Source organism: Mustela nivalis (assembly GCF_964662115.1).
Source record: "Mustela nivalis genome assembly, chromosome: 10".
NCBI classification, from domain to species: Eukaryota; Metazoa; Chordata; class Mammalia; order Carnivora; family Mustelidae; genus Mustela; species Mustela nivalis.
The window spans coordinates 16,238,746-16,260,158 of NC_139029.1; the positions used below are offsets into that span (position 1 = coordinate 16,238,746).

General features: G+C 51.0%; 1 protein-coding gene and 1 long non-coding RNA gene across 4 annotated transcripts in view; one reads left to right on the plus strand and one right to left on the minus strand.

Annotated features, from left to right (window-relative positions):
* The first annotated feature begins 243 nt into the window (after positions 1 to 243).
* LOC309841553 overlaps positions 244 to 21,413 on the plus strand; it is a 33,461-nt gene continuing 12,291 nt past the window's right edge. For 2 of the 3 annotated variants that reach the window (XR_014299185.1, XR_014299186.1), the window contains exon 1: positions 2,517 to 2,749. This is a non-coding gene — a long non-coding RNA (uncharacterized lncRNA). Of the gene's footprint in view, positions 275 to 2,516; positions 2,750 to 21,413 lie in introns of those variants that run through there. The other variant, XR_014299184.1, reaches the window with a different exon arrangement.
* Positions 8,134 to 10,286, minus strand: ID3 (inhibitor of DNA binding 3). Its single transcript, XM_082684663.1, has 3 exons — positions 9,367 to 10,286; positions 9,166 to 9,248; positions 8,134 to 8,620 (listed from the first exon to the last, which is right to left on the minus strand). Exons 1-2 carry the CDS (start codon positions 9,664 to 9,666, stop codon positions 9,189 to 9,191), a joined length of 360 nt encoding a protein of 119 aa, XP_082540789.1. The 5' UTR covers positions 9,667 to 10,286; the 3' UTR covers positions 8,134 to 8,620; positions 9,166 to 9,188.

Here is a 21,413-nt window from a genome sequence, read left to right on the forward strand (position 1 = left end):
CAACAACCGGGAAAGGTAGACGTGGTCAGCCCTCTTTCCCGAAGGAGAAGCCAAGCCTCAGAGAGGTGAAGCTCTGTGCCCAGAGTTGCACAGCAACTTGGATAGAGCCAGGAGGGGGCCCCAGGCTCTAAGACGTAGGTGAAGAGCTGGAGCTTGGACCTGTTCCCAAGTCAGTTTTGCCAAGGAAAAGCTCCCGCTGAGAGGTGATCCCTCTCTCTTGTCTCACTCCGCAGAGCATGATGAGTGGGAGGGAGGCTGCGGGCCGTTCTCCAAGGTAAGAGGGTTCGTTGTAGCCCATTTGGGGAGCAGAACAGCATAGCCTGGCTTTCTCCAAGTGTGTGTGTCTGTGTTCACATGAGTGAGTGTACACGTGTGACTGTGTAAAGTTGGCTGGGTGCCGGGTCTCATAAAGCCACGTGATCCAAATCTGTACCTCTTCCCAAAATGTCAATTTTACTTCCAAAATTGAGACATGATGAATTTTTTAAGAAGATTTCATTTATTGGGCCGCCTGGGTGGCTCAGTGGGTTAAGCCGCTGCCTTTGGCCCAGGTCATGATCTCAGGATCCTGGAATCGAGTCCCGCATCAGGCTCTTTGCTCAGCAGGGAGCCTGCTTCCCTCTCTCTCTCTCCCCGCCTGCCTCTCTACTTGTGATCTCTCTCTGTCAAATAAATAAATAAAAATCTTAAAAAAAGAAAGAAAGAAGATTTCATTTATTTATTTGACAGAGAGATAGAGCACAAGCAGGCAGAGCGGCAGGCAGAGGGAGAGGGAGAAGCACGCACCCCGCTGAGCAGGGAACCCAATATGATGCGGGGCTCAATCCCAGGACCCTGGGATCATTACCTGAGCCTAAGGCAGCCACTTAACCGACTGAGCCATCAGGGGCCCCATGAGACATGGTGAATTTTACATGAAAGTGCAGATGGCAATAAAATGGCTAAGAATGTAAATGTCATGTGGTATTTCAAGGTGACGAAAGACAACGAGTATAAGGGGAGTCTTTTTATGTACCAAGTACTAGTCTGAGAGCTCTGTACACGTGAACTAGTTTAATGCTCAAAGCTGTCTGTTGCAGGGACTGTTACTACCTCCCCTACCCCCCGTATAGGTGCAGAAAGATGCAGAGACTGAGGATGAAAAAAGTTAACTTGTTCAAGTTCATACAGCCGGGAAGCGGAGGAGTGTGGGCAAACATAAGCATTTCAATAGCCAGATATTAGAACATCTGTATTACCCATGGTTAGTGCAATTAAACATTTACAAACAGATGGGCAGCTGAGGATGATGAAGAAGCAGGTGGCTTCTGCTTGATTGCCTTGATAAAATAATGAGGGCTGCCAACTGCCAACAGCTTACCTGGGCCAGCTACTCTAACTCTGTTGTCTTGTTGAATTCCTACTACATCCCTTTGAAAGAGGTACTGTTGGGAGCTAGGCTCAGAGAGTTAGTGTCTGTTGGCTGATCACACAGCTAAGTAGTGGCAGAGATGGGATTTGCATGGGGGTCTCTTTGACCACAAAGCTGCTGGCCACACCAGTGATTATGTCAGCTCTGTCCTCCAGGTCCTCTGGCCTCTGGGTCTTGTTCTTCCTACACCCATCTAGAAGAGACTCCTGTTCTCTTCTAGAGAGGGGTCCTTTTATGAGTGAGCTGCTTCTGGATCAGGCTGAAACTGGCCAGGCTCACAGAGTTCAAAGTTGAGACTTTCCACCCACTGAAAACACACTTGTCATGAGATAGTTACAAATCCCGATCATGAGAGAGGAAGAGCTGGGCACTAACTGGAACTGTAAAGATCTGGCTTTTAAGCTCTAGCTCTGTGAGGAATCCTTTCCACATGACATTGGATGAGTCACTTCCTTGCTCTGGGACTCAGTTTCTCCATCTGTAAAAAGGGAATAGTGAAGCTAGCTGTGACTTACTGAGGATCTGCCTCACGCAGGTGGGTTTCCAAGTGCTTCACGCTCAGTTCCTCACCAAATCCTCCCCACAGCTCTGCGGACAGGGCGCGGGATCCTGGCAGTATTACAGGGAGGAAACGGAGGCTCAGAGAGGTGACGGAGCTTGTCCAACGTGACACAGCGGGCGAGTGAAGGCACCGGGCTGGAGTCCTTCTTTTTGGTCCCTGCTCTCCTCCTCAAGGCACCTGGCTGTCCTGCTGAGCAGATGCTCCTGAGGGGCACCGTGTGTGAAACGGCTCTGAAGGGTGCACTTGCTGGGCCGGCCGTGCTGAGGTGCCGTGACTGGATTACACCAACGACACCGCCACCTTGGAAGGATGAGAAAGGATTTATGTTAGGAATGTGACAACCATTTCCAGCAAGCTCTTGCTTGGGGTTACCCAGTGCCAGGCGCTTCGTAGAGGTCAGCAAAGTTAGTCATCAAAGCAACCATTGCAGACTCTGAAAGGATGAATAACTTACCTGTAACGGCCCAGCTGAGACACACAAAATTCGGATTTCAGCCCGGGTCCGTCTGATTCCCAGACTCACAGAGACAAAGTGCAGGGGGCTGGGGTCGCTGCCTGAGGCTGATTCTCTATGACCCATTTGTTTGCACAGAGTTTTGAAAGAGCCACAGACATCCACAGCACCGGATGGGGAAGTTGAATCAGAGACCTGGACTCTGCTGCGTACTTCAGGGTGACCTTTGGCAGGTTCCCTAATACCTGGGAGCCTCGTAGGAGTGAAATGGAAGCAATTTCCAAGCCTCCTGTTACCATGTAGACTAAAATGCTGTGCACTGGTGAGTAGGCTCTTCTGAACACCTTCTTGCTGCTGCCTTTGATAAGATGTGGGACCAACATGTAGGCTCCTTGGGACCCACCCCGATGAACCTGCAGTGGAAGCTGGGATCAACCCTTCATACATCTGGACCCGCTGCAAGACCTGTCAGGGGCCCCAGTGGGGGAGGGATGAGTATGAGCGGGGGGGGGGGGGGGGCGGGGGGCATCTGTCTTGATGGTCTCTGAGTCCTCATCTCCTCCTTGCATGACCTAGTACCCTGGTGCATCTTGAAACCTTTATTTTTCAACCTTTTATTTATTTATTTATTTTGAAGATTTTATTTGAGAGAGAGAGAGAGGGAGGGAGTGCACATAAGTGGGAGGAGGGACAGAGACAGAGAGAATCAGGCTCCCCTCTGAGCAGGAAGCCTGATGTGGGGCTTGATCCCGGAACCCTGGGATCATACCTGAGCCAAAGTCACACACCTAACCGACTGACCCACCCAGGCACACACACACACACCCTTTTTTTAATGCTAGAAAATGGCATAAGCTGGGAACAAAACCAAGGTCAGAAAGAACCTGGTTCAGTGAGCAGGCGGGGTTTTCTGAGGAGACTGCCATGCCTTGGGTACCCTTATTGCCCTACAACGCACACGTTTAGCCCCAAACCAACCAACTGCCAGCTGGCCAGCGACCACCTCGACTTAGGGTAATGAGTTCCATATGTTTCCATAAGAACCCAGCTAAGCTTTTCCCCAGCAGTTCTTAAAAAGTGTTCTCCCCCCTCCCCAGCTTCCAACTCGGGCTTGGCCCACCCTTGTTTCATTTGCTCTTAATGAGGGCAGGAGGGACGAGGCTGGGTGGCACTGACAAGGAGGCAATGCTCTCGGGAATCACCATCCCTGACTTCACATTTCCAGATCCTCAGGGCACATGGTGGGGGGAGGGCAGGGCGGGGGTGGGGGCAGAGGGATGTGCTACCAGCCCCTGGCAGTCCCTCTATAGGAGCTGTGTGAGGCCATAAGCCTCTCGGGGTCTCATTTACCCCATCTCTAAAGTGGGCATAACAATCCCTGCTCAGGGTAAACAGGTATCACAAAAAGGGCCCTAGAAAGGAAGATAGAGGCTTGGGTTCGAGTCCTGTCTTGACTATGAACTTTCTGTATAGGCCTGAGCAGGTTCCTTCCCCTTTCTGGGCCCTTCTGTCCCTGACAAACTTTAGATTTATGAACAAATAGCAAAACGTACAGAGAAGTACATCAGCTTATCTGTCGGATGCGGGTGGCTCCAGGGTGGGGGTCACAGGAAGCCCAAGGCCTCCCCTACCATGGTCAGTGTTACTGCCCACCTGGGCTCCCTTTGATGGCAGTGTGGCCCACGGAGAGTTTGACCTCCTATGTCTGGCACAAAGTTGGAGAAGGGTGGTGGTGGTGAGGAGGAGAGGCAGTGTCCCCAGATGGAAAGTCAGTTTATAGCTTGGGTGGGGAAGAGGGGAGGCCATGGTCAGCCAGCCCCCAGCCACGGAGTAACATGAATCTGAGTTCAGAGGGCCACAGCACCCACTTCCTTAATCTGGGTCGTCAAAGACAACCCCCAAATCCTTGTCCTAAATAACCTACTGCCCTGATCCGGACTGTCCCGATCCTACCCAAAGACTGACTCACTAACCCTGACCACTGATGCTACTAGTCAGACTGACCCTCACACTATGTCTGTTACCCCAGGCCACAGACTGCCAGCTGCCAGCTCCCATCCACACTTAGTCCCAAACCCTGTCACAGTCTGGCTGAACCCCAATTCTGGCCACACTCTGACTCCTCACTCTACTTTCAGAGTGATTCCTGATTTTGGTCAGGAGGGGACCCCTTGACCTTGCCACTGACTTACCCTTAAGAGGAGGTATAACCAGGGAAGAATTAAATGCTAAATTGTGAGTGAAATAGGACATGAGAGAGGACAGTGGGGCGGGCAGGGGTGGGAGGGGGGGAGACTGGAGCAGAGGGCAGAGGCTTCCCGGAGGACCCCAGCGGGCCTGCGGCCACACTTGGAAGGTCGGATTGGCCTTGTGCGGGGCACGTCGCAGGCGCTCGAAGAATGCGAGTTGCCTGAAAGAATGAAGGAAGGAAGGAACGGGGGTGCGATCCAGGGCGGCCACCCGGCCAGGGCAAAGCTGCCTAGGCAGGAAGCGGGGTGGGGGCACGCTGAGGCAGCATCGGGCCGAGCGCAGCTGGGGGCAGCGGGAGAGCAGTCCGGTCAGCGACTCCACTGGGTGGGGGGCCCCCCCAGGCTGGGAGGCTGGGAACTGGGAGGCCGCGCTGCTGGCAGAGTGGCGGGGGCGCCGCGAGGCTCCGGATGGGCTGGGAGCCCCGCCCGCAGGCTGCGGAGGGAGCCGGAGCCAGAGCGGAGCCAGAGCTCAGACATCCGGGCGCCAGCGAACACCTGCGAGCGGCCCCCAGGGCCCGCGGGGGGAGAGCGGGTCGCCGGGCCGGGGGCGGGGCGGGGCGGGGGCGGGGCCGTCTCGCCTCCGCCCTGCCGGGCTCGGGCCACGTGGGCCGAGGCTCCGCCCCCGCCCGGGCCCTAAGCCGCGGCGGGTGGGCAGCGGCTCTTGAGTTGCGAGGGAGGGGAGCGGGCAGAGGGAACCCCAAGAAGCAATTCTGCGGGAGAGAGCGATAGGGGGTCTTAGAGTGTAGCCTGGGGATCCGAGAAGAGTGGTGGCCATGCGAGGTGATGAGGCCGGGAGGACACATAATTGAAGGTTGCCGGGCGCATCCACAGCTGGGTAGAGCTATAACTGGCGTCCTCAAGACACCATCTCCGGTGTCACGGGCATGACTTTGAATCCCTGCTTTGTTACTTAGAGCTGTGTGGCCACGGGCAAGTTACTTTGCCCGTTCTGAGCCTGGCTGTCTTGCTCGTTTGTTTTATTTACAAAACAAAACTCTCTTCCAAATGTCCCTGTTTCAGATCTGATGTGATAATGAACCCAAGACACTCAGCTAATAGTGAAGCTTGTATTTCAGGGAACTTGGTAGATGCTTTATGTACGTTACCTTTAATCCTGCAAAGGAGGTACCATCACCCTCTTTCACAAATGAGGGAGAGTGACCCTGGGGTGGCCCTGGGTCTTTCATTCTGCAAGCACCCACTGGGGACTAAAAAGTACCAGGTGCAGGAAATGGCGAGGGAGAAGAGATGGCCTGGAGGAAACATGAGAATGTGGGTTTTGAAGCTCCTTGCTGTGCCACGTCTGTGTGGTGTGTGACCTCCAAGTAATTCAGCCTCTCTGAATCTGCTTCTTCTGTAAAATGGGAATAATGATACCCGCTTTGCTGGGCTGTGGTGAGGATTAGAAAAAAATTAAGATAACATAGAGCCTGGCACCTGGCAGGCACTCGATAGGTGATTATGACGGAAGACACTATCCTCAATCTGAGAGTTTTCCTACCCGCAGTCAAATCGCTTTCACTCTCTAATGACTAAAGAATAGGCATGCTGGTTTCAGCTTTTGTCCCAGCCACCTGAACAGCTCAGTCTCAGCAGACCTGACAGGCAATTTCCTTGGAATTAGCTTAATAATACCTTGTAGGTGTGTGATGCATTTCAAAGAACTTTCCCACCATTATCTTCTGTCCGGGGAGCAAGAACTGCCAGCTGCTGGGCAAAGGAGAAGAGAGGCTTGGAGAGGTAAAGCGGCTTGCTCAAGGTCACACGGCTGCTGCGGAGCGATTTGGGTCTTTCTAGCCATCCCCAGTCCCCTAGCTTCTGAGTGAGCAGGAAGCAGCATGCCGTGGCAGAAAGGGCAGAAGATCAATGCCTGTGATCAATGGTCTAAGGTAGGGCCGAGTACTTCAGGGTGGATGGCTCAGGATCAGCAATCTTACCTCGATGTGGAAACCGAGGGCAAAGTGGGGGCAATCTCTCGCTTGCGGTTGGATAGCTAGGATGTGTTAGAGCAAGGATCTGCACCCCTGTATGGCTGGCTGTCACCAAAACAAGCACAGCACCTCTAACAAAATCTGGGTCCCTAGACCCAACCTGGGTCTACTTGGGTGAGGTAACAGTTCCTCACATAGGGACTGAGGACCTCGCAGGGGACTGGAGGTCTGCTATGACTCTGCAAGAGGGTGTGTGTATTTTCTGGTGTGCTCAAACCTCCCACCAGATCATCAGAGACCAGGAAACAGGTTAGGAACCGCTGGTCAGCCAGTTGGCAAAGACAGAGGTTGCCTCCCCACCACGTGCCCCTGTTCACCCCTGAAAACTCACCCGGGTTAAGGCACGAAGGGTGATGACGTGACCTGTTTGTTATGAAATATTGAAGTAACTCATGCCAGGGGCCAACACACAGATGAGATCATATCATAAACAGGAATCTCATGAGGCCAGGAGCCTGGTAGAGCCCACCTGGGGAGCTGCCAGGTGGGGAGCAAAGGGGGATGGTGGCGATTGGTGGTCTTGCCCTCTGCCCCACTCTCAGACCTGGCCTCCTAGGATGGCCAGTCTCAGGCTCTGCTCCTGTCCACTACAATTGTAGTCACTGTAGTTATGTTAAAATCCCATCTCAAGGGGCTGTGAGAACCCAGCTCAGACCCATTATCCATGGAGCCTCAGACTCTCCATTTCTGAAATAGAGTCAAAGATGCTCACAGAGTAGACTCCCAGTGGAGGTGTTATGGGAAGGAAATACCAGAAGGAATGGAGGCTGTGAGGCTGCTTCAAACTCTCAGTCTAGGCTCAGTCTTCAACTACCTGGCGGGAGGAGAGGGATTGGTATTGTTTCCCAATCAGCACCTAAATCATTCTGATCAGAGTGGCTGGGGGGATTGAGGGATGAGAAAAGCCCCTCTCCTATTTTTTCCAAATTTGGAAGCCCAAGAGGAAGCCAGATCAGAGAGCATGAGGAGGGAAATGAAACCCGGCCCAGATCTGCTTATTCATCTCTAAAATGGGTCTATCAACCACCACCCCTGTCTGGGCTCTGGGTGAGGCTCCACTCTTCCCCATCCCCTGCTAGAAAGACCTGATGAATAATTAATGGCACCGAAGCCATAGGGTAATGGAGCAAAACAGCTCAAGGGACCTAAGAAACTGGGACTCAGGAGACCTAATTTCTATCCTGAGCTCCCAACTTGCTGGATGAGCTCCCCTCACATCATTCCTCATCTGTAAAATGAGGGGCCAGGGCCAAGATCTTCTCTGCACCCAACCCTTACTGGATATGCGGATCCCAGCATGGACCCTCTCCACTGTCCCCCCAACTCTAGTCTTAGCTGGCATTTCCCCACATCTCCCTTACATAAGCAAGCTTACTTTTCCCAAGGTCCAAGAAGGACATTGATTTCTCCTAAATTCAGCCTTATGAGAGTGTTTGCACTTAAGGAAAACAAATTATATACTCAAATGTTTAAAAACCGTTTATTATGCAAAATGTTAACTTTTATAAAAAGTTTAATATACATTGCATGGTCACAGAAAGTCACCTTCCTGCAAAAAAGGTACAAAAGCTATATACTCTATTATAGAGTTCATAATCAGGGCAACAGAGCCTTTCTCCAAGGAGACCAGAAGACTAGCTCTACTGCTGCCTTGGCAGACTTTGGAGAGCAGCCACCCCCCCCCCCAACCTCCACACTGTGAAAGAAAGACTTTAAAACTTAGGGATGGGGTGGGGGCCGGGAGACGTCGCCCAGCTGGTGCCCAGAGCTAGCTCTGGCTCTTTAGGCCACCCAAGTTCACAGTCCTTCGCTCCCGGGCGCCAGGTCCAGGCTCGAGGCAGGGGTTCGGGGAAGTCAAGTGGCAGGGCGAGGTTGGGGCCCATCCATGCCCTCGGGCTTCCGGCCGTAGAGGGTCCCGGGGTCCCAGGCGGAACGGGCGCCAGCACCTGCATTCTGGGCGGGGGAGGAAAGAAGACCAGGGAGCCATCAGTTTCCGCCGAGCGCGCCGAGGCGGGGGCCGTCCGCAGACTGCCCGGCGCCAGGGAGGAAACTTGGTCTCTACCTCCAGCTGATAACTCCGAGCCCCACGCTGCCCCCACCCAGTTGGCGCCAAAGGACCACAGGCGGAGCCTGCAATCACCCCGCCCTCCTGGAATTGACACTAGCTGGGAGAGGGCAGAGGAAGATACAGCTCCTTTTACGATTCCAAACTACAAACAGAACGGCTCTTTTATTCACCTGCGCCTACTTTTCCTCGAGTCTTTGGCCTCTGATGGAGGACAGGGGCAAAATGCGTTCAAGGTTGAAACGCACATAGGGCGGGGAATTGGTTCTACCATTCATTTAATGTAACCACGGATAAGTCCCTTGCCCCTCTCTCGCCTGATTTTCCCCAAACTGAAGAGGCAGTAATTCCTTAAAAGGCCAACCAGTTCCAAGATCTGTCGTTTAAGCACCGCCCTCTCTCCACCCCCCAGGCCGGAGGTGGGGATGCTTACCTGGAGGCGCCAGGACTGCCAGGTCAGTGGCAGAAGCTCCTCTTGTCGTTGGAAATCACAAGTTCCGGAGCGAGCTCAGCTGTCTGAGAAAAGGGAAAGAGGGAAAAGTTATGCACCGCATTTGGGAGTTTTAGGGGTCCAGGAAGCATCCCGGCTCTGGAACTCAGCCCCGCCCCAGCTCCTGCGCACGCCCCCACACACCTGGATGGGAAGATGCGGGCCGTCTGGGGGTCCAGGAGCGGGCTCAGCCAGAACCACCTGCAGGTCGAGGATATAGTCGATGACGCGCTGCAGGATTTCCACCTGGCTAAGCTGAGTGCCTCGCGGGACTCCGGGGACCAGTTCCCGCAAGCGCGAATAGCAGTGGTTCATGTCGTCCAACAGGCTCAGCGGCTCCTCGGCTGCGGGACCCTTGCCGCGACCGCGCGCGATGGCCAGGCTGCGTTCAGACAGGCAGCACACCGCCTCGTAGCAGCCGCGCACCGGGCTCAGAGCCTTCATATTGAGGAATGAGACTGGAGGTGCCGAAAGGACGAAGAGAGCCAAAAACCCCCAACAGCAGCTGGCAACGCGCGCACGCTAGCAGCGGCCCCACTTATAGAGCCCGCCTCGAAGGCACGCCCCTTTATGCAAAACGTGCGCCCGGGCCCCGCCTCCGCCAATCCTGGGCGTTTACAACCCGGTTAAATTGCAAACAGGCTTCCTCCGGCTGGTCTGACGCCGAATACCGCGGAGTCGCGGATTCAAAGAATGAGGAAGCGCTGATACTGGGGAGAGGCAGGCCTCTTTGCCAGCAAGGATTTTAAAAATCACTTAAAACCATTAAGTTTAAGAATTTGCCTTTTCCTGGCAGCGCCCCAGATCTTTGAGCTCCCCTGCCCCCTGCCAGTCCACCCACAGCCCAACACTAACTCGAACCCACAGCTCCTCTGAGGTCATAAATCCCTGAACAGCAAAGAAGCTTTTTTTTTTTTTTAAAGCAAAGGATTTTTCAAGGGAAACTTGTAAGGAATTAGTGCCGCCTTGTTCCCCAATTTGCTGTTCGTCTGACCTCCAGACTCACTGGCGTCAGGAATTATCTTGTGACCAGAGGGGAAAAAAATTAATTGCGGTGAAGCTGAGGTTACAATGAAGAAAACAGATTTGGGCTAGGGCTGAGATTGCAGAAGGAGGAGGGGAAGGGGGTTTGAGCAAAGAACACTATTTATTTGAACAACAGGGGAAAAGAAAAGGAAAAAAAAAAAAGGCAGACTGAATCTGTGATTTTTGCATGGGGAAAGAAAGGAGCTCCCACCCTCTGGCCCCATGGACTCCATAAGCAGCCAAAGATATGCCAATTGTGTTTTGGAAGTGAGTTTGATTAGAATTTTGGATAGAGTTTTAAATATGGAGGACAGACAGGATGATTTCTATATAAATCTTTTTAGGGGCCCCCACTGGGTCAGCCAATCTCTTGACTCTTGCTTTGCCCTCCCCCCCCTACTTTCCACACACCTCTCTGCAGAAAACAATAGTTTGGTAATTTCATCACTCAATTGTCTGTCCCTTTCTGCTATGGAAGGGTAGGCCACCTGGACTTGATTATTCTTAGCCTTGCTGAAATAGCTCCAGCTCTGAGAGCCCAGGAAAGGGATCAGAGGACAGGGAAGCTAAGCCTTGTATTGCAACAGGACATTGCACTCAGTATTCTTTCCTTGTCTTCTTGTCACTTCCCAGAACTTCTGGGAATTCGCAGCCTCAAATGCTGGTTTTCATCTTGGAAACCCAGGTGGGATTCCCCCAATGGTTGCTTCCTAAGTCAATCAGTTGGTAAATATTTATGGAGTCACCTTACATAAAACAGTGGCTCCTGCTCTCAAGAATCTCACAATTTGGGGAGACAAAATTAACACAGGAAACAATTAAGAGTTCTATAGTATGTGGCACTGATTAACAAGACAATGGGAGCTCAGAACTAGGAGAATCTCAAAATTGTCATGGTTGAAAGGACACTGGGCTGGGAATCAACATCCCAGCCATAGGATCTCGAACAAGTCCAGGTACCCTGGCCTTGGTTTGCTTTGTGAATAGTATGGTGAGATGGTGCTAAGTGATTATTTTAAATCCTTTCCAATAATGGAAATCTAAGGCTTTATGAAATTTGGACAGGCAGGAGTGGGATGGTAAAGGGCCCAGAGAGGGGCCATAAAACATGTCCAGTGTCACGCCACAGCTAATGGCAGAGCCAATCCTGAAGTCCCATTGTTTCCCATCAAACCACAGGGCTCTGTGTTGCAAGAAAGGGGTCTTCTTCTTTTTTTTTTTTTTTAAAGATTTTATTTATTTATTTGAGAGAGAGACAGTGAGAGAGAACATGAGCGAGGAGAAGGTCAGAGGGAGAAGCAGACTTCCCATGGAGCTGGGAACCTGATGTGGGACTCGATCCTGGGACTCCAGGATCATGACCTGAGCCGAAGGCAGTCGTCCAACCAACTGAGCCACCCAGGCGCCAAGAAAGGGGTCTTCTAAAGACTTTTCCCTAAAAAGTTAATGTTTTCAAGTTTCTTCTACTCTTTAGCATAAGAAGGAAGAAGACGATAACCAATAACCTGTGAGTGCACAAGTCAGTCTATAAATGCTATAGACGTCAAAAGAAGAGAATGCCAGCTATTTGGTCATGGGAAGGGGAAAATGGTGGCTCTGCAAGACTTCTGAGTGACCAAATAGAAAACCCTTTCCTTTTCTATCACACAGACTTCCGTGGTTTGTGCAAAATGGTCTAGCTGGGGCCGGCAGGGGCGGGGGGGTGGGCGGGGGTGGGGTTGTTGTGGGCCCTAGGGGTTGCTGAGTGGTGGTTCTGAAAAATCATGGCCTTTGGGGCCGGGCGATTTATGTTCACATCCCTGTTCTTCTCTTTTACTAATGATGTTGAACTAAGTCAACTCTCTGTGCCTCAATTCCCCAGTTTATAAAATGAAGCTAATTAGACCTACCTCATTTATTCAACAAATAATTATCTCATGCCTCTGCTCCGCAAGGCACTTGACATGCTCTCTCCACCAGATCAGTTAGTCTCCTCAGTGCCTGGGGACACAGCATAGGGCCAGGTGTGTGGTAGGTGCTGGGTCCACAGGTCCATACAGGTTCTCTTCTCTCCTTCTCCCTCCTCCGTTACTACCACTGATGCCTCAGGCTTGTGTACCTGTTTGCAAAGCACCTTCACATTTATTATTTCCCAAGATGATTTCAGGCTGAAATGCCTCTGGGCTGTGTGACACAGGCAGTAGAAAGTGCAGTGGGATTAGCAAGCAGAATTCTCTCTTGCCACGCCAGTAACTTGCAATGTGGCCTTGGACGTGTGTTCTTGCTTCCTGGGCTGAATTTTCTGCAAAATGGTGGGGGAGGTGGGAGCAAAGGACCTCTGGGGGTCTTCTCCAATCTAAGATTCTAATTCTGAAAGAAGCAGGGTACGGTTGGGAACACTGAATAAAGATTGAACCCGAGAGACTTCTTTTTCCAACAGCGGACTGGAGGGCTAGCTCAGGCCTTCTGCGACTAGTTTAGTGGTGGCGGGGCCTCAGCCTCTTATTCCAAATGCCTCTGAACTTTCTGTTCCCAGTTCTGCTCCTTTTACCAGCTTTTTCCCCCCTCTTGCATTTTTTATTTTTATGAAAGGATGTCATTAAGGCTTTTGTCTGCGCTGTTTTTGTTTCAGAACTTTTCTCACAATCCTATTTTTTGTTGAGGAATCCGCTCCTTTGCCCAGCTGTGGGTCCCGGTCCCACAGCTGTGTTGATCTAAGACTCAGCCCCAGACAGCCTGGCGCCAGGGTGGGACGTCATGCGTTCACACAGGGATGCGTGTCCCAGGCAACCTTTCCTCGGGCAGTCACCGGTCGGCGACTGCCGCCCCCACCAATGAGCGCCCGACACCCGAGAAAGGGGCGGGGCCTGCGCCTCCCCGGCAGGCGAGCGGCTTGTGAATTGCAGATGCTGGGAACTTGATAACGTTCCCTGAATTGGGGCCCTTTAAATTCTTTTTTCCCTCCCTCTTTTAGTTCTTTCTTTTCTTCCTTTTGTTTATTCGTTCTCTCCACCTTCTTCCCTCATCTATATATGTATATAGTTTTTTTTCTTTGTCATCTCCTTCTTCCTTTTAAAACTATCTCCTCCCAGTGTCAGGAATCATTTTGTAAGCATTTCCAGGAACTGAATCTTCCTTTGCCAAAATGGAAAGAAAAAAAAAAAAAAAAAGAAGAAGAAGAAGAAAAGAAAAAAAAAAAAGTCAGTGTTGTGTACTCTGATTTTTTGAAGAGTTGGCAGAACTATTAAGTTATACTGTTTTGTCTTTAAAATTTTAAAAAGTGGTGGGGGGTCTCTGAGCTGTCGCTTTCAAAGCCAGAGTAATGATGATGAGAACTGCAGATGTCTTTTTGCCTAAACTGAGTTTCTATCTACTTGTCTACCTATCCACCCCCCCCCCATTATGTTGTGAAGTTGGAATCAAGGGAACCTCAAACACTTGCCCAAGGTTACTGGGATGTCAGCTGTGGACTTGGGGCCTCCTCCTCCTTTGGCTCCCTGTCCACTCTGTCCACTAACTCTCATTAGCATTAGGGTGGTCTGCTGTGGTCTCAGAACATCCCCAGGTGCTGTATTTCCTAATAGGTACCTGTTTGCTCCCAAAGTGCCTTAACTGTGTGCTGAGGATTTTCCAGCTGGGCACATAGAACATGTCCCCCCCCCCCCCCGCCTCCTACCCCCCCTCTCCCCACAGTGAGCCTAGACCTCAAAGTGCTGCTTGAAACTCATGTGACACAAGGAAAGCACAGGGAATTCAGAATTAAGACCAGCCTCAAATTCCTGTATGAAGTACTTCCCCTCACTCTGCCTCAGTTGTCTCCTCTGTAGAATGGGGAGGAAAATAATATCCACTTATCTCACAGCTGAAAGGATCAAAGGGGAGGAGGGATGGAAAATACTGTGGGAACCGATTAGTTATTTTTCTGTGCTATGATGTGATGGACCCCTGGTGGGTGGACTAGATGGTACCAGTTGCGTTTAATGGTTTATGCTGAGACTATTCTCAGGAATGTGGGTAATATGGAGAAGGGACTGTAGGAAGCTTGGGGTTCTAAGACTTGAGTCCTTATAGGGGTGGGGATTTCAGAGACCTCCAAGATAGGCTATTCTATAGTTAAGAAGTACTTGGTGCTATCATCACCATCATCATCCTTCATTGAATCTTAACCAATCACCTTCTCATACATTATCTCACTGATGGATTTTATGAAAAGGAAACTGAGGCTCAGAGAGGTAATTATGCTTGCCCAAGTTCACATAGCCAGTGAGTGGTAGATCCAAGATTTGCACCCATGTCTGCCTGTCCCAAAACTTGTATCCTTCTTTGCCTATGCCTTTCATTCTGTCCCTTCAAGGAACTTCTTGTGAAGGTAGATTAGACCCGACAGAATTTTACTGTACTGGATAGAGAAAACCAAAGTCGGGGGTAGGTAGGGGATGCATTTGATAGGAAGACAGACACTAAGATGCTGGGAACATTAAGGGAAAAACCTTTCTTTTCTAAGCAAAGAGACTCAGGGAGCATTGGAAATTTCTTGGAAATGTGAAGCTTTTTTTTATTTCCCCAAAAGCCTTTTCTTGTCCATGTTTTAAGGGATGTTTATTCTTAAAGTGCAGAATGACATCTCCTGTTTTTAAGAATCCATTTTAAATTAAGTTTCCTCCCTCTCTCATTCTTCCAACCCCAGTTCCACCTTTTTGGTCCAGTCATACCACCCTGAAGTTAACCAACCCCTTGCTTCAACAGGTAGGCAGTGACCATGGATGTCCAGGAGCTGGTTGGACATCTGGGGTGAAGGAGTGGACACCCACAGGGAAGCGAGTAGGGAGTTTATTTTCTGAGAACCTATCCTTTGTTGGGTGCCTTATAAAATATCTTATATAATCTGCTCTAGAGGCTTTGGGGGTAGGTATTATTATGGCAAATATCCTGAAGTTCAAAGAGATTTGTCACACAGCTTGTTGGTATAAAACCCCACCAATCAGGATTTGAATCCGGGTCTGTGGCTCAAATCCTGACACGCACGAGGATGAACACACACATAGTGTGTTCGTGCTCATGTGTGAAACTGCACACAGTGTACAGACACAAAGGACTGGTTCTCTCCTGCTAACACTTACAGGCTAGTGAGTATGACCAGCAACACTCTGTCAAGCAGGGACAGTTTGGAACTTCTAGAATTTGGAGAGCATCAGTGGGTTATGTGAGAGTTTAACTGTGACTTAAAAAAAAAAAAAAACAAAACCAAGGGAAGGGTTGAGCCTGGATGGCTCAGTCAGTTAAGTGTCTGTCTTTAGCTCAGGTCATGATCCTGGGGTCCTGGGATCAAGCCCCACTCCCTGTTCAGCCAGGAACCTGCTTCTCCTTTCCCCTCTGCCTACCATTCCCCCTGCTTTTGCTCTCTGTCAAGTAAATAAATAAAATCTTTAAAAAAATAAAAATAAAAACAATAAAAGGAAACACATATATTGCAGAGGTTTTAGTCTTTCCAAAGCACTTTCACTCGGGCTTTCATTAAACACTCCCAGCTACCCGATGGGCCATAGAGGTCACCTGCCTTGTGACCAGGTGGTCTTTCTTTGGTTTCAGTATCCCTCCCAGTGCCTGACACAGAGTGGGCAGGCACTTAGTGAAGATATACTGAATGACATTCCACCTCGGTCATCACTTTTAGGAGATCCCTTGGGGGTGGAGGGATTTAAAACCCAAATGCAGGTTATACTGGCTGACTCTCGGATTCTGTGACTCTCGGGCCTAGTGTCTTTGCTGCAGACACCCGCAGCTGGATTTGGGCTCCCACGAAAGGGGGGGTCAGAAAAGGCTGTAGAAAGATGGAGTCCGAAGAAAGAAAAAAAGGTACTTCCCACAAAGGTCTTGAAATGCAATGTTCACCCTTCCCAGATACGGTCTTGTGTTGGCCTACGTCCCAGTTGCTGTTCAAAGGCTTTGAGGGTAGGTACTGAGGTCAAGAGAGGGGGATCTGACCTAAGAGACAGGTGTCCCTGCCAGAGAGGAAAAGGCTCCTCCACTCCCAACCAGAGGGCCTCCTGCCCGCTACAGGTGCTGCTGAGTGGAATCATTACCATGGAGGCCCAGGCATCGGCAGGCCTACAAAGGACCACCTTCGCTGAGCGCCAAGAGGGAGCCGGGCATCTTACATGTATTTTCTCTGTCTCAATCCTCATATCAGTTGAAGTCAGAGGGGTGAGGTGACTTGCTCAAGGTCACTCAGCTGTTGGGAAGCAGAGCAGAGCCGCCTGAGTCCAAAGCTTGTGCAGTTAGCCAAGCTACCAACTGCAGGAAAATGCTGGAGAACGGGGGACTGTCTTAAGGGGGAATTGAGGATGGGAGGAGAAGGAAATGCACATCTGAAGTCCATTTTGCTCAGCAGCTCCTCATGGTGTCTGGCACTGTATGTGTGTATGTCTCTGAGTAAGTGGGTTCTCCAGAAAGTGTGTGTTCCTTCCTGAGTGTGGGTCCTTCACCCCTCCCTGGGTTTTGGGATCCCTCTTGAGGGTTGTGTGTCTGGGCCCCTGGTGAGAGTGTTTGTGTCTCTCCCATGCTGCGGCCCATTTACATTTGTGGGGTGGTTCCCTGCCCAGCATAGGGCATTCATCCGAGCTTCTGGGGGGTGTGCAGCCTTCTCCCTAACATGCCCTTTGCAGTGTGCGTCCCTCTCCCCTCAGTCCTGGGGCCAGGTGCAAACAGGGCCAAGAGGACAATGAGCTTGCACGCCCGGGTGGCCTTTTCCTCCACTCCCTCATTCTCTGTGACCCCCTCCGCCTTCACCCCCGCGCCCTGGCTGCCCCCATTCTGGCCCTCTCCGACCTTGGCCCTCCTCGCCTGCGCCAGGGCGCCCCACCTCCGCCCTGCCAGACCCTCCGGGTCCTCCCTGCCCGCCCCTCTGCGGCCCCCACCCGAACCCTCCCCGCCCGCTCCCCCAGGCCCCGCGGCTCCCTCCCGGACCCTGCCGGACCCTCCCCGCCCGCCCCACCCGCGCCCCGCGCGCCCCGCGCGCCCCGAGCCCCGCGCCCCCACCCCCGGCGGCCCCAGGCGCGCAGCTGCGGGACACACAATCGCCGGCGCCCCCTCCCCACCCCCCGCGCAGCCCCTCGCCCAACAAAAGCCGCTTTCTTTCCCCACAACAGATTAAAGACCAGGAGGGGGTGAAAAATAGCTTCTCCAGCCCTGGCGGGGGAGGGGCGCGGGAAAAGCTGGGCTTTGGGGACTCTTTGATGGCGAGCGTGTGGGAAACCCGGAGGAATGTGGCTGCTGGGATCCGCGCAGCAGGGCGAGGCTCCGGGAGAAGGACCCGCCCCCCCCCCCGGGGACCCCCGCGCCCCCCCCCCCACCGCGGACCCTCGTGTGCCCCGCGCCCCGCGCCCCCGCTCGCTGAGCCCTCTCGCTCCTGCGCATTCTGTCTGTCTCTCAGGCCCTTTTCTCTATTTCGAACTTCTCGGTCGTCTTCCTGTTTGCCGTTCTTCGAATTTTCCTTTTCGCGAACCCCCTTGCTCGTCCACCTCTTTTATTCTCATTTCTATTCGCTTCGTCTCCGACTCCGTGTCTTTCTTTATCTTTATCTGAACACCCATCCTTTATCTTGTCTCGGACACACTCTGCGTGCCTCTTGGTGGCCTTGTCTCAGTTTCTGGGTGGCTCCTCGTCTGTGTCTACGGCTGGGGCTCTCCTGGGTTGGCTCATAGGGACTCTGCTGGGTTTAGCACAGTCTCCTGCCTGTTTGGAGAGGGCTGGCAAGAGAGAACCTGGGATGTGGGCAGTTTGTTGAAACATTCCTCTCCCTACACAGACACACATATGAGTGCAGATGGGAGCCTGCAAGGGGAAGACTGCGGGAGCCCAGAGAACAGGCAGGGAGAAGACTTGGGGTGGCCTGGCCTGCTAGACCAGGGTCCACTAGGAACAGGGGCTCTTGGAGGCATCCAAGGGTTCAGCATTATTTTTGGCCCAGTTTAGTTCAGTCTCTGAAAGGAATTCCTGGCCCAGGACCAGATGGTGGCCTTGGGACCCTGATGGGAAATGGGTTGGGTCTCCTGGCCCCCTCCCATCTAGTCCTTGGGACAGGGCTTGGGGGAGGGAGGAGACTGAGGCAAGACAAAGGGCTTCCAAGTGGCTTGGGACAGAGACCATCCTGGCAGAGACCTGGAGGTATGTGCAGGGAGGCTCAGCCTCCAATCTTGGAAACACAGCCTTTGCACTTGGCTCTGTCACTAGCTGACAACCCTGGGCAAATCCTTTGTCCTCTTTGGGCATCAGTTCACCCACCTGCGAAAGGAGATCTTTGTTTAGATCAGTGGTCCTCAGCCTTTTATTCTACCCACAGATCCCAAGATCCAATTTATTCCAAATGCATTGCTTATATTAATTAATCTGCTTTCTCATTTTGTATTTATGAAAGACAAGCATTCAGAGTTTCTGATTAGCATGATTCATTACCATGCAGAGCTGTTCTAATTCCAGCCAAAGACACCCCACGGAGACCCCCAAAGCCCTGGTGCTTTAGTAGTCTGTGCAGTAGAATCCCATGGGAGACTCTGCTTCAGAGTCAGACAACTTGGGTTTGAATACTGAATCTGCTAGCGTCCAGCTGTGTGACCTTGGGGAGGTCACACCCTCCCTCTGCTTCCTTATCTGTAAAAAAGGAGATATTCATAACATCAACCCCACAGGATTGTGGTGAGCATTACATCAGATAACAGAAAAATGTAAGAAATAGGTGCTCAAGGGCTCCTGGGTGGCTCAGTGGGTTAAAGCCTCTGCCTTCGGCTCAGGTCAAGATCCCAGAGTCCTGGGATCGAGCCCTGCATTGGGCTCTCTGCTCAGCAGAGAGCCTGCTTTCTCCTCTCTCTGCCTTCCTCTCTGCCTACTTGTGATCTCTCTGTCTATCAAATAAATAAACAAATAATTTTGAAAGAAAGAAAGAAAGAAAGAAAGAAAGAAAGAAAGAAAGAGGTGCTCAATAAACAGGAACTGTTAGAGTATCGATGCCCTATACCAACACTGCCAGATAGAACCATGAGGCAGCCCAGTGGGACCGCATTTGTCACTTAAAGTTTCCTAGCAGCCACCTTTTTATTTTTTTATTTTTTAAAGATCTTATTTATTTGTTTGACAGACAGAGATCACAAGTAGGCAAAGAGGCAGGCAGAAAGAGAGGCGGAAGCAGGCTCCTTGCTGCACAGAAAGACCGGTGCGAGTCTTGGTCCCAGGACCTGGGGATCATGACCTGAGCTGAAGGTGGAGGCTTTAACCCACTGAGCCACCCAGGCGCCCCGGCAGCCACCTTTTAAGAAAGTAAGTACAGTGAAATTAATTTCAATAATGTATTTTACCTAACTCCAATTACCCCAAAATATTGTCATTCAAACATATAATTAATACCAAAAAATGACTCGTTTCACATTATTTTTCACACTGGTGAAAATTCACACACACTGAAATTCATACACGTGATTTTGTGCACATCAAAATCTGGTGTGCTTTTCTTTTTTTTTCCTCAAGATTTTATTTATTTATTTGACAGAGAGAGATCACAAGCAGGCAGAGAGGCAGGCAGATAGAGAGGGGGAAGAAGGCTCCCTGCTGAGTGGAGAGCCCGACTTGGGGCTCGATTCCAGGACCCTGAGATCATGACCCGAGCTGAAGGCAGAGGGCTAACCCCCTCCCTGAGCCACCCAGGTGCCCCTGGTGTGCTTTTCCTCACGCAGCACATCTCAGTTCAGACTAGCCACATTTCTAGTGCTCAGTAGCCACTCATGGTTAGTGGGAAACAATTGGACAAGACTGCACTGATCGAATTACTTAGAAAGCCAAGGTAGATCTTAAAGAGGAAAGAACATTGGAGTTGAGTGTTGAAGGCCAGCATGGATATTATTTTATTTTATTTATTATTTTTTTAAAAAATATTTTATTTATTTATTTATTTGCCAGAAAGGGAGAGAGAGAGCACACAAGCAGGCAGAGAGGCAGGCAGAGGCGGAGAGAGAAGCAGGCTTCCTGCTGAGCAAGGAGTCATGGGATCATGACCTGAGCCAAAGGCAGTGGCTTAACCCACTGAGCCACCCGGGCGTCCCCAGCCTGGATTCTAATACATGAAGAGCAGGCAGGAGGAAGACAGGAGGGAAGAGGGCAGAGAATGTGAGCAAAAGTGCTAATTAGCTTGCATAGGCAGCTTCTAGAAGGTGGGTCGCTGCTGGCCAAGACTGGATAAATAGTTGGAGGTGGGGTGTGCAAGGTGTCTTGAGTGCCACAGCATAAAGAATGTGGGTATTAATACTTTAGAGATCCACCTTCTTTGCAGGGAAGAAGACAGCCGTACCGTGGGTAGTGTTGATTCTATTAAGATCTTGGTTAGCACCAGCTACCATTTCTTGAAGATTCACTATGACCAGGCACTATGCTAACACATTATGTTAATTACATCATTTAGTTCTCTCAACAAACCCTCATACATTGCTGATGGGTATGGAAAATTTTGGAAAACAGTTGGCACTTTCTTAAAAAGTTAAAACATATGGGGCGCCTGGGTGGCTCAGTGGGTTAAAGCCTCTGCCTTTGGCTCAGGTCATGATCTCAGGGTCCTGGGATCAAGCCTGGCATTGGGCTCTTTGCTCAGCAGGGAGCCTGCTTCCCCCGCTTTCTCTGCCTGCCTCTCTGCCTACTTGTGATCTCTGTCTGTCAAATTAATAAATAAAATCTTAAAAAAAAACCACATAAATTGACCATAGGACCCAGCAATTCTTGTAGGCATCCACCCAAGAGAAGTGAAAACATATGTCTAGTATGTTGGTATATGACTTGTATGTGGATACTCATAGCCACATTGTTCACTAGAGCCACAAAGTGGAATCAACCCAAATATCCATTAGCTGATGAATGGATAAACAGACACATCTCCATACAATGGAGTATTATTCAGCAATAATAAAGGGAATGGGGTAGTGATATGTGCAACACACAGATAGAATTTAAAAATATTATGCTAAGAGATGGGTGCCTGGGCAGTTCAATTGGTTAAGGGTTGGACTCGATTTCAGATCAGGTCTTGACCTCAGGATTGTGAGCTTGAGCCCTGCGTCCGGCTTTGGGCTCAGTGGGGAGTCTGCTTGACATTGTTTCTCTCTCTCTCTGCCCCTCCCCACTCCCTTCTCTCTAAGTGAAAGGAGCAA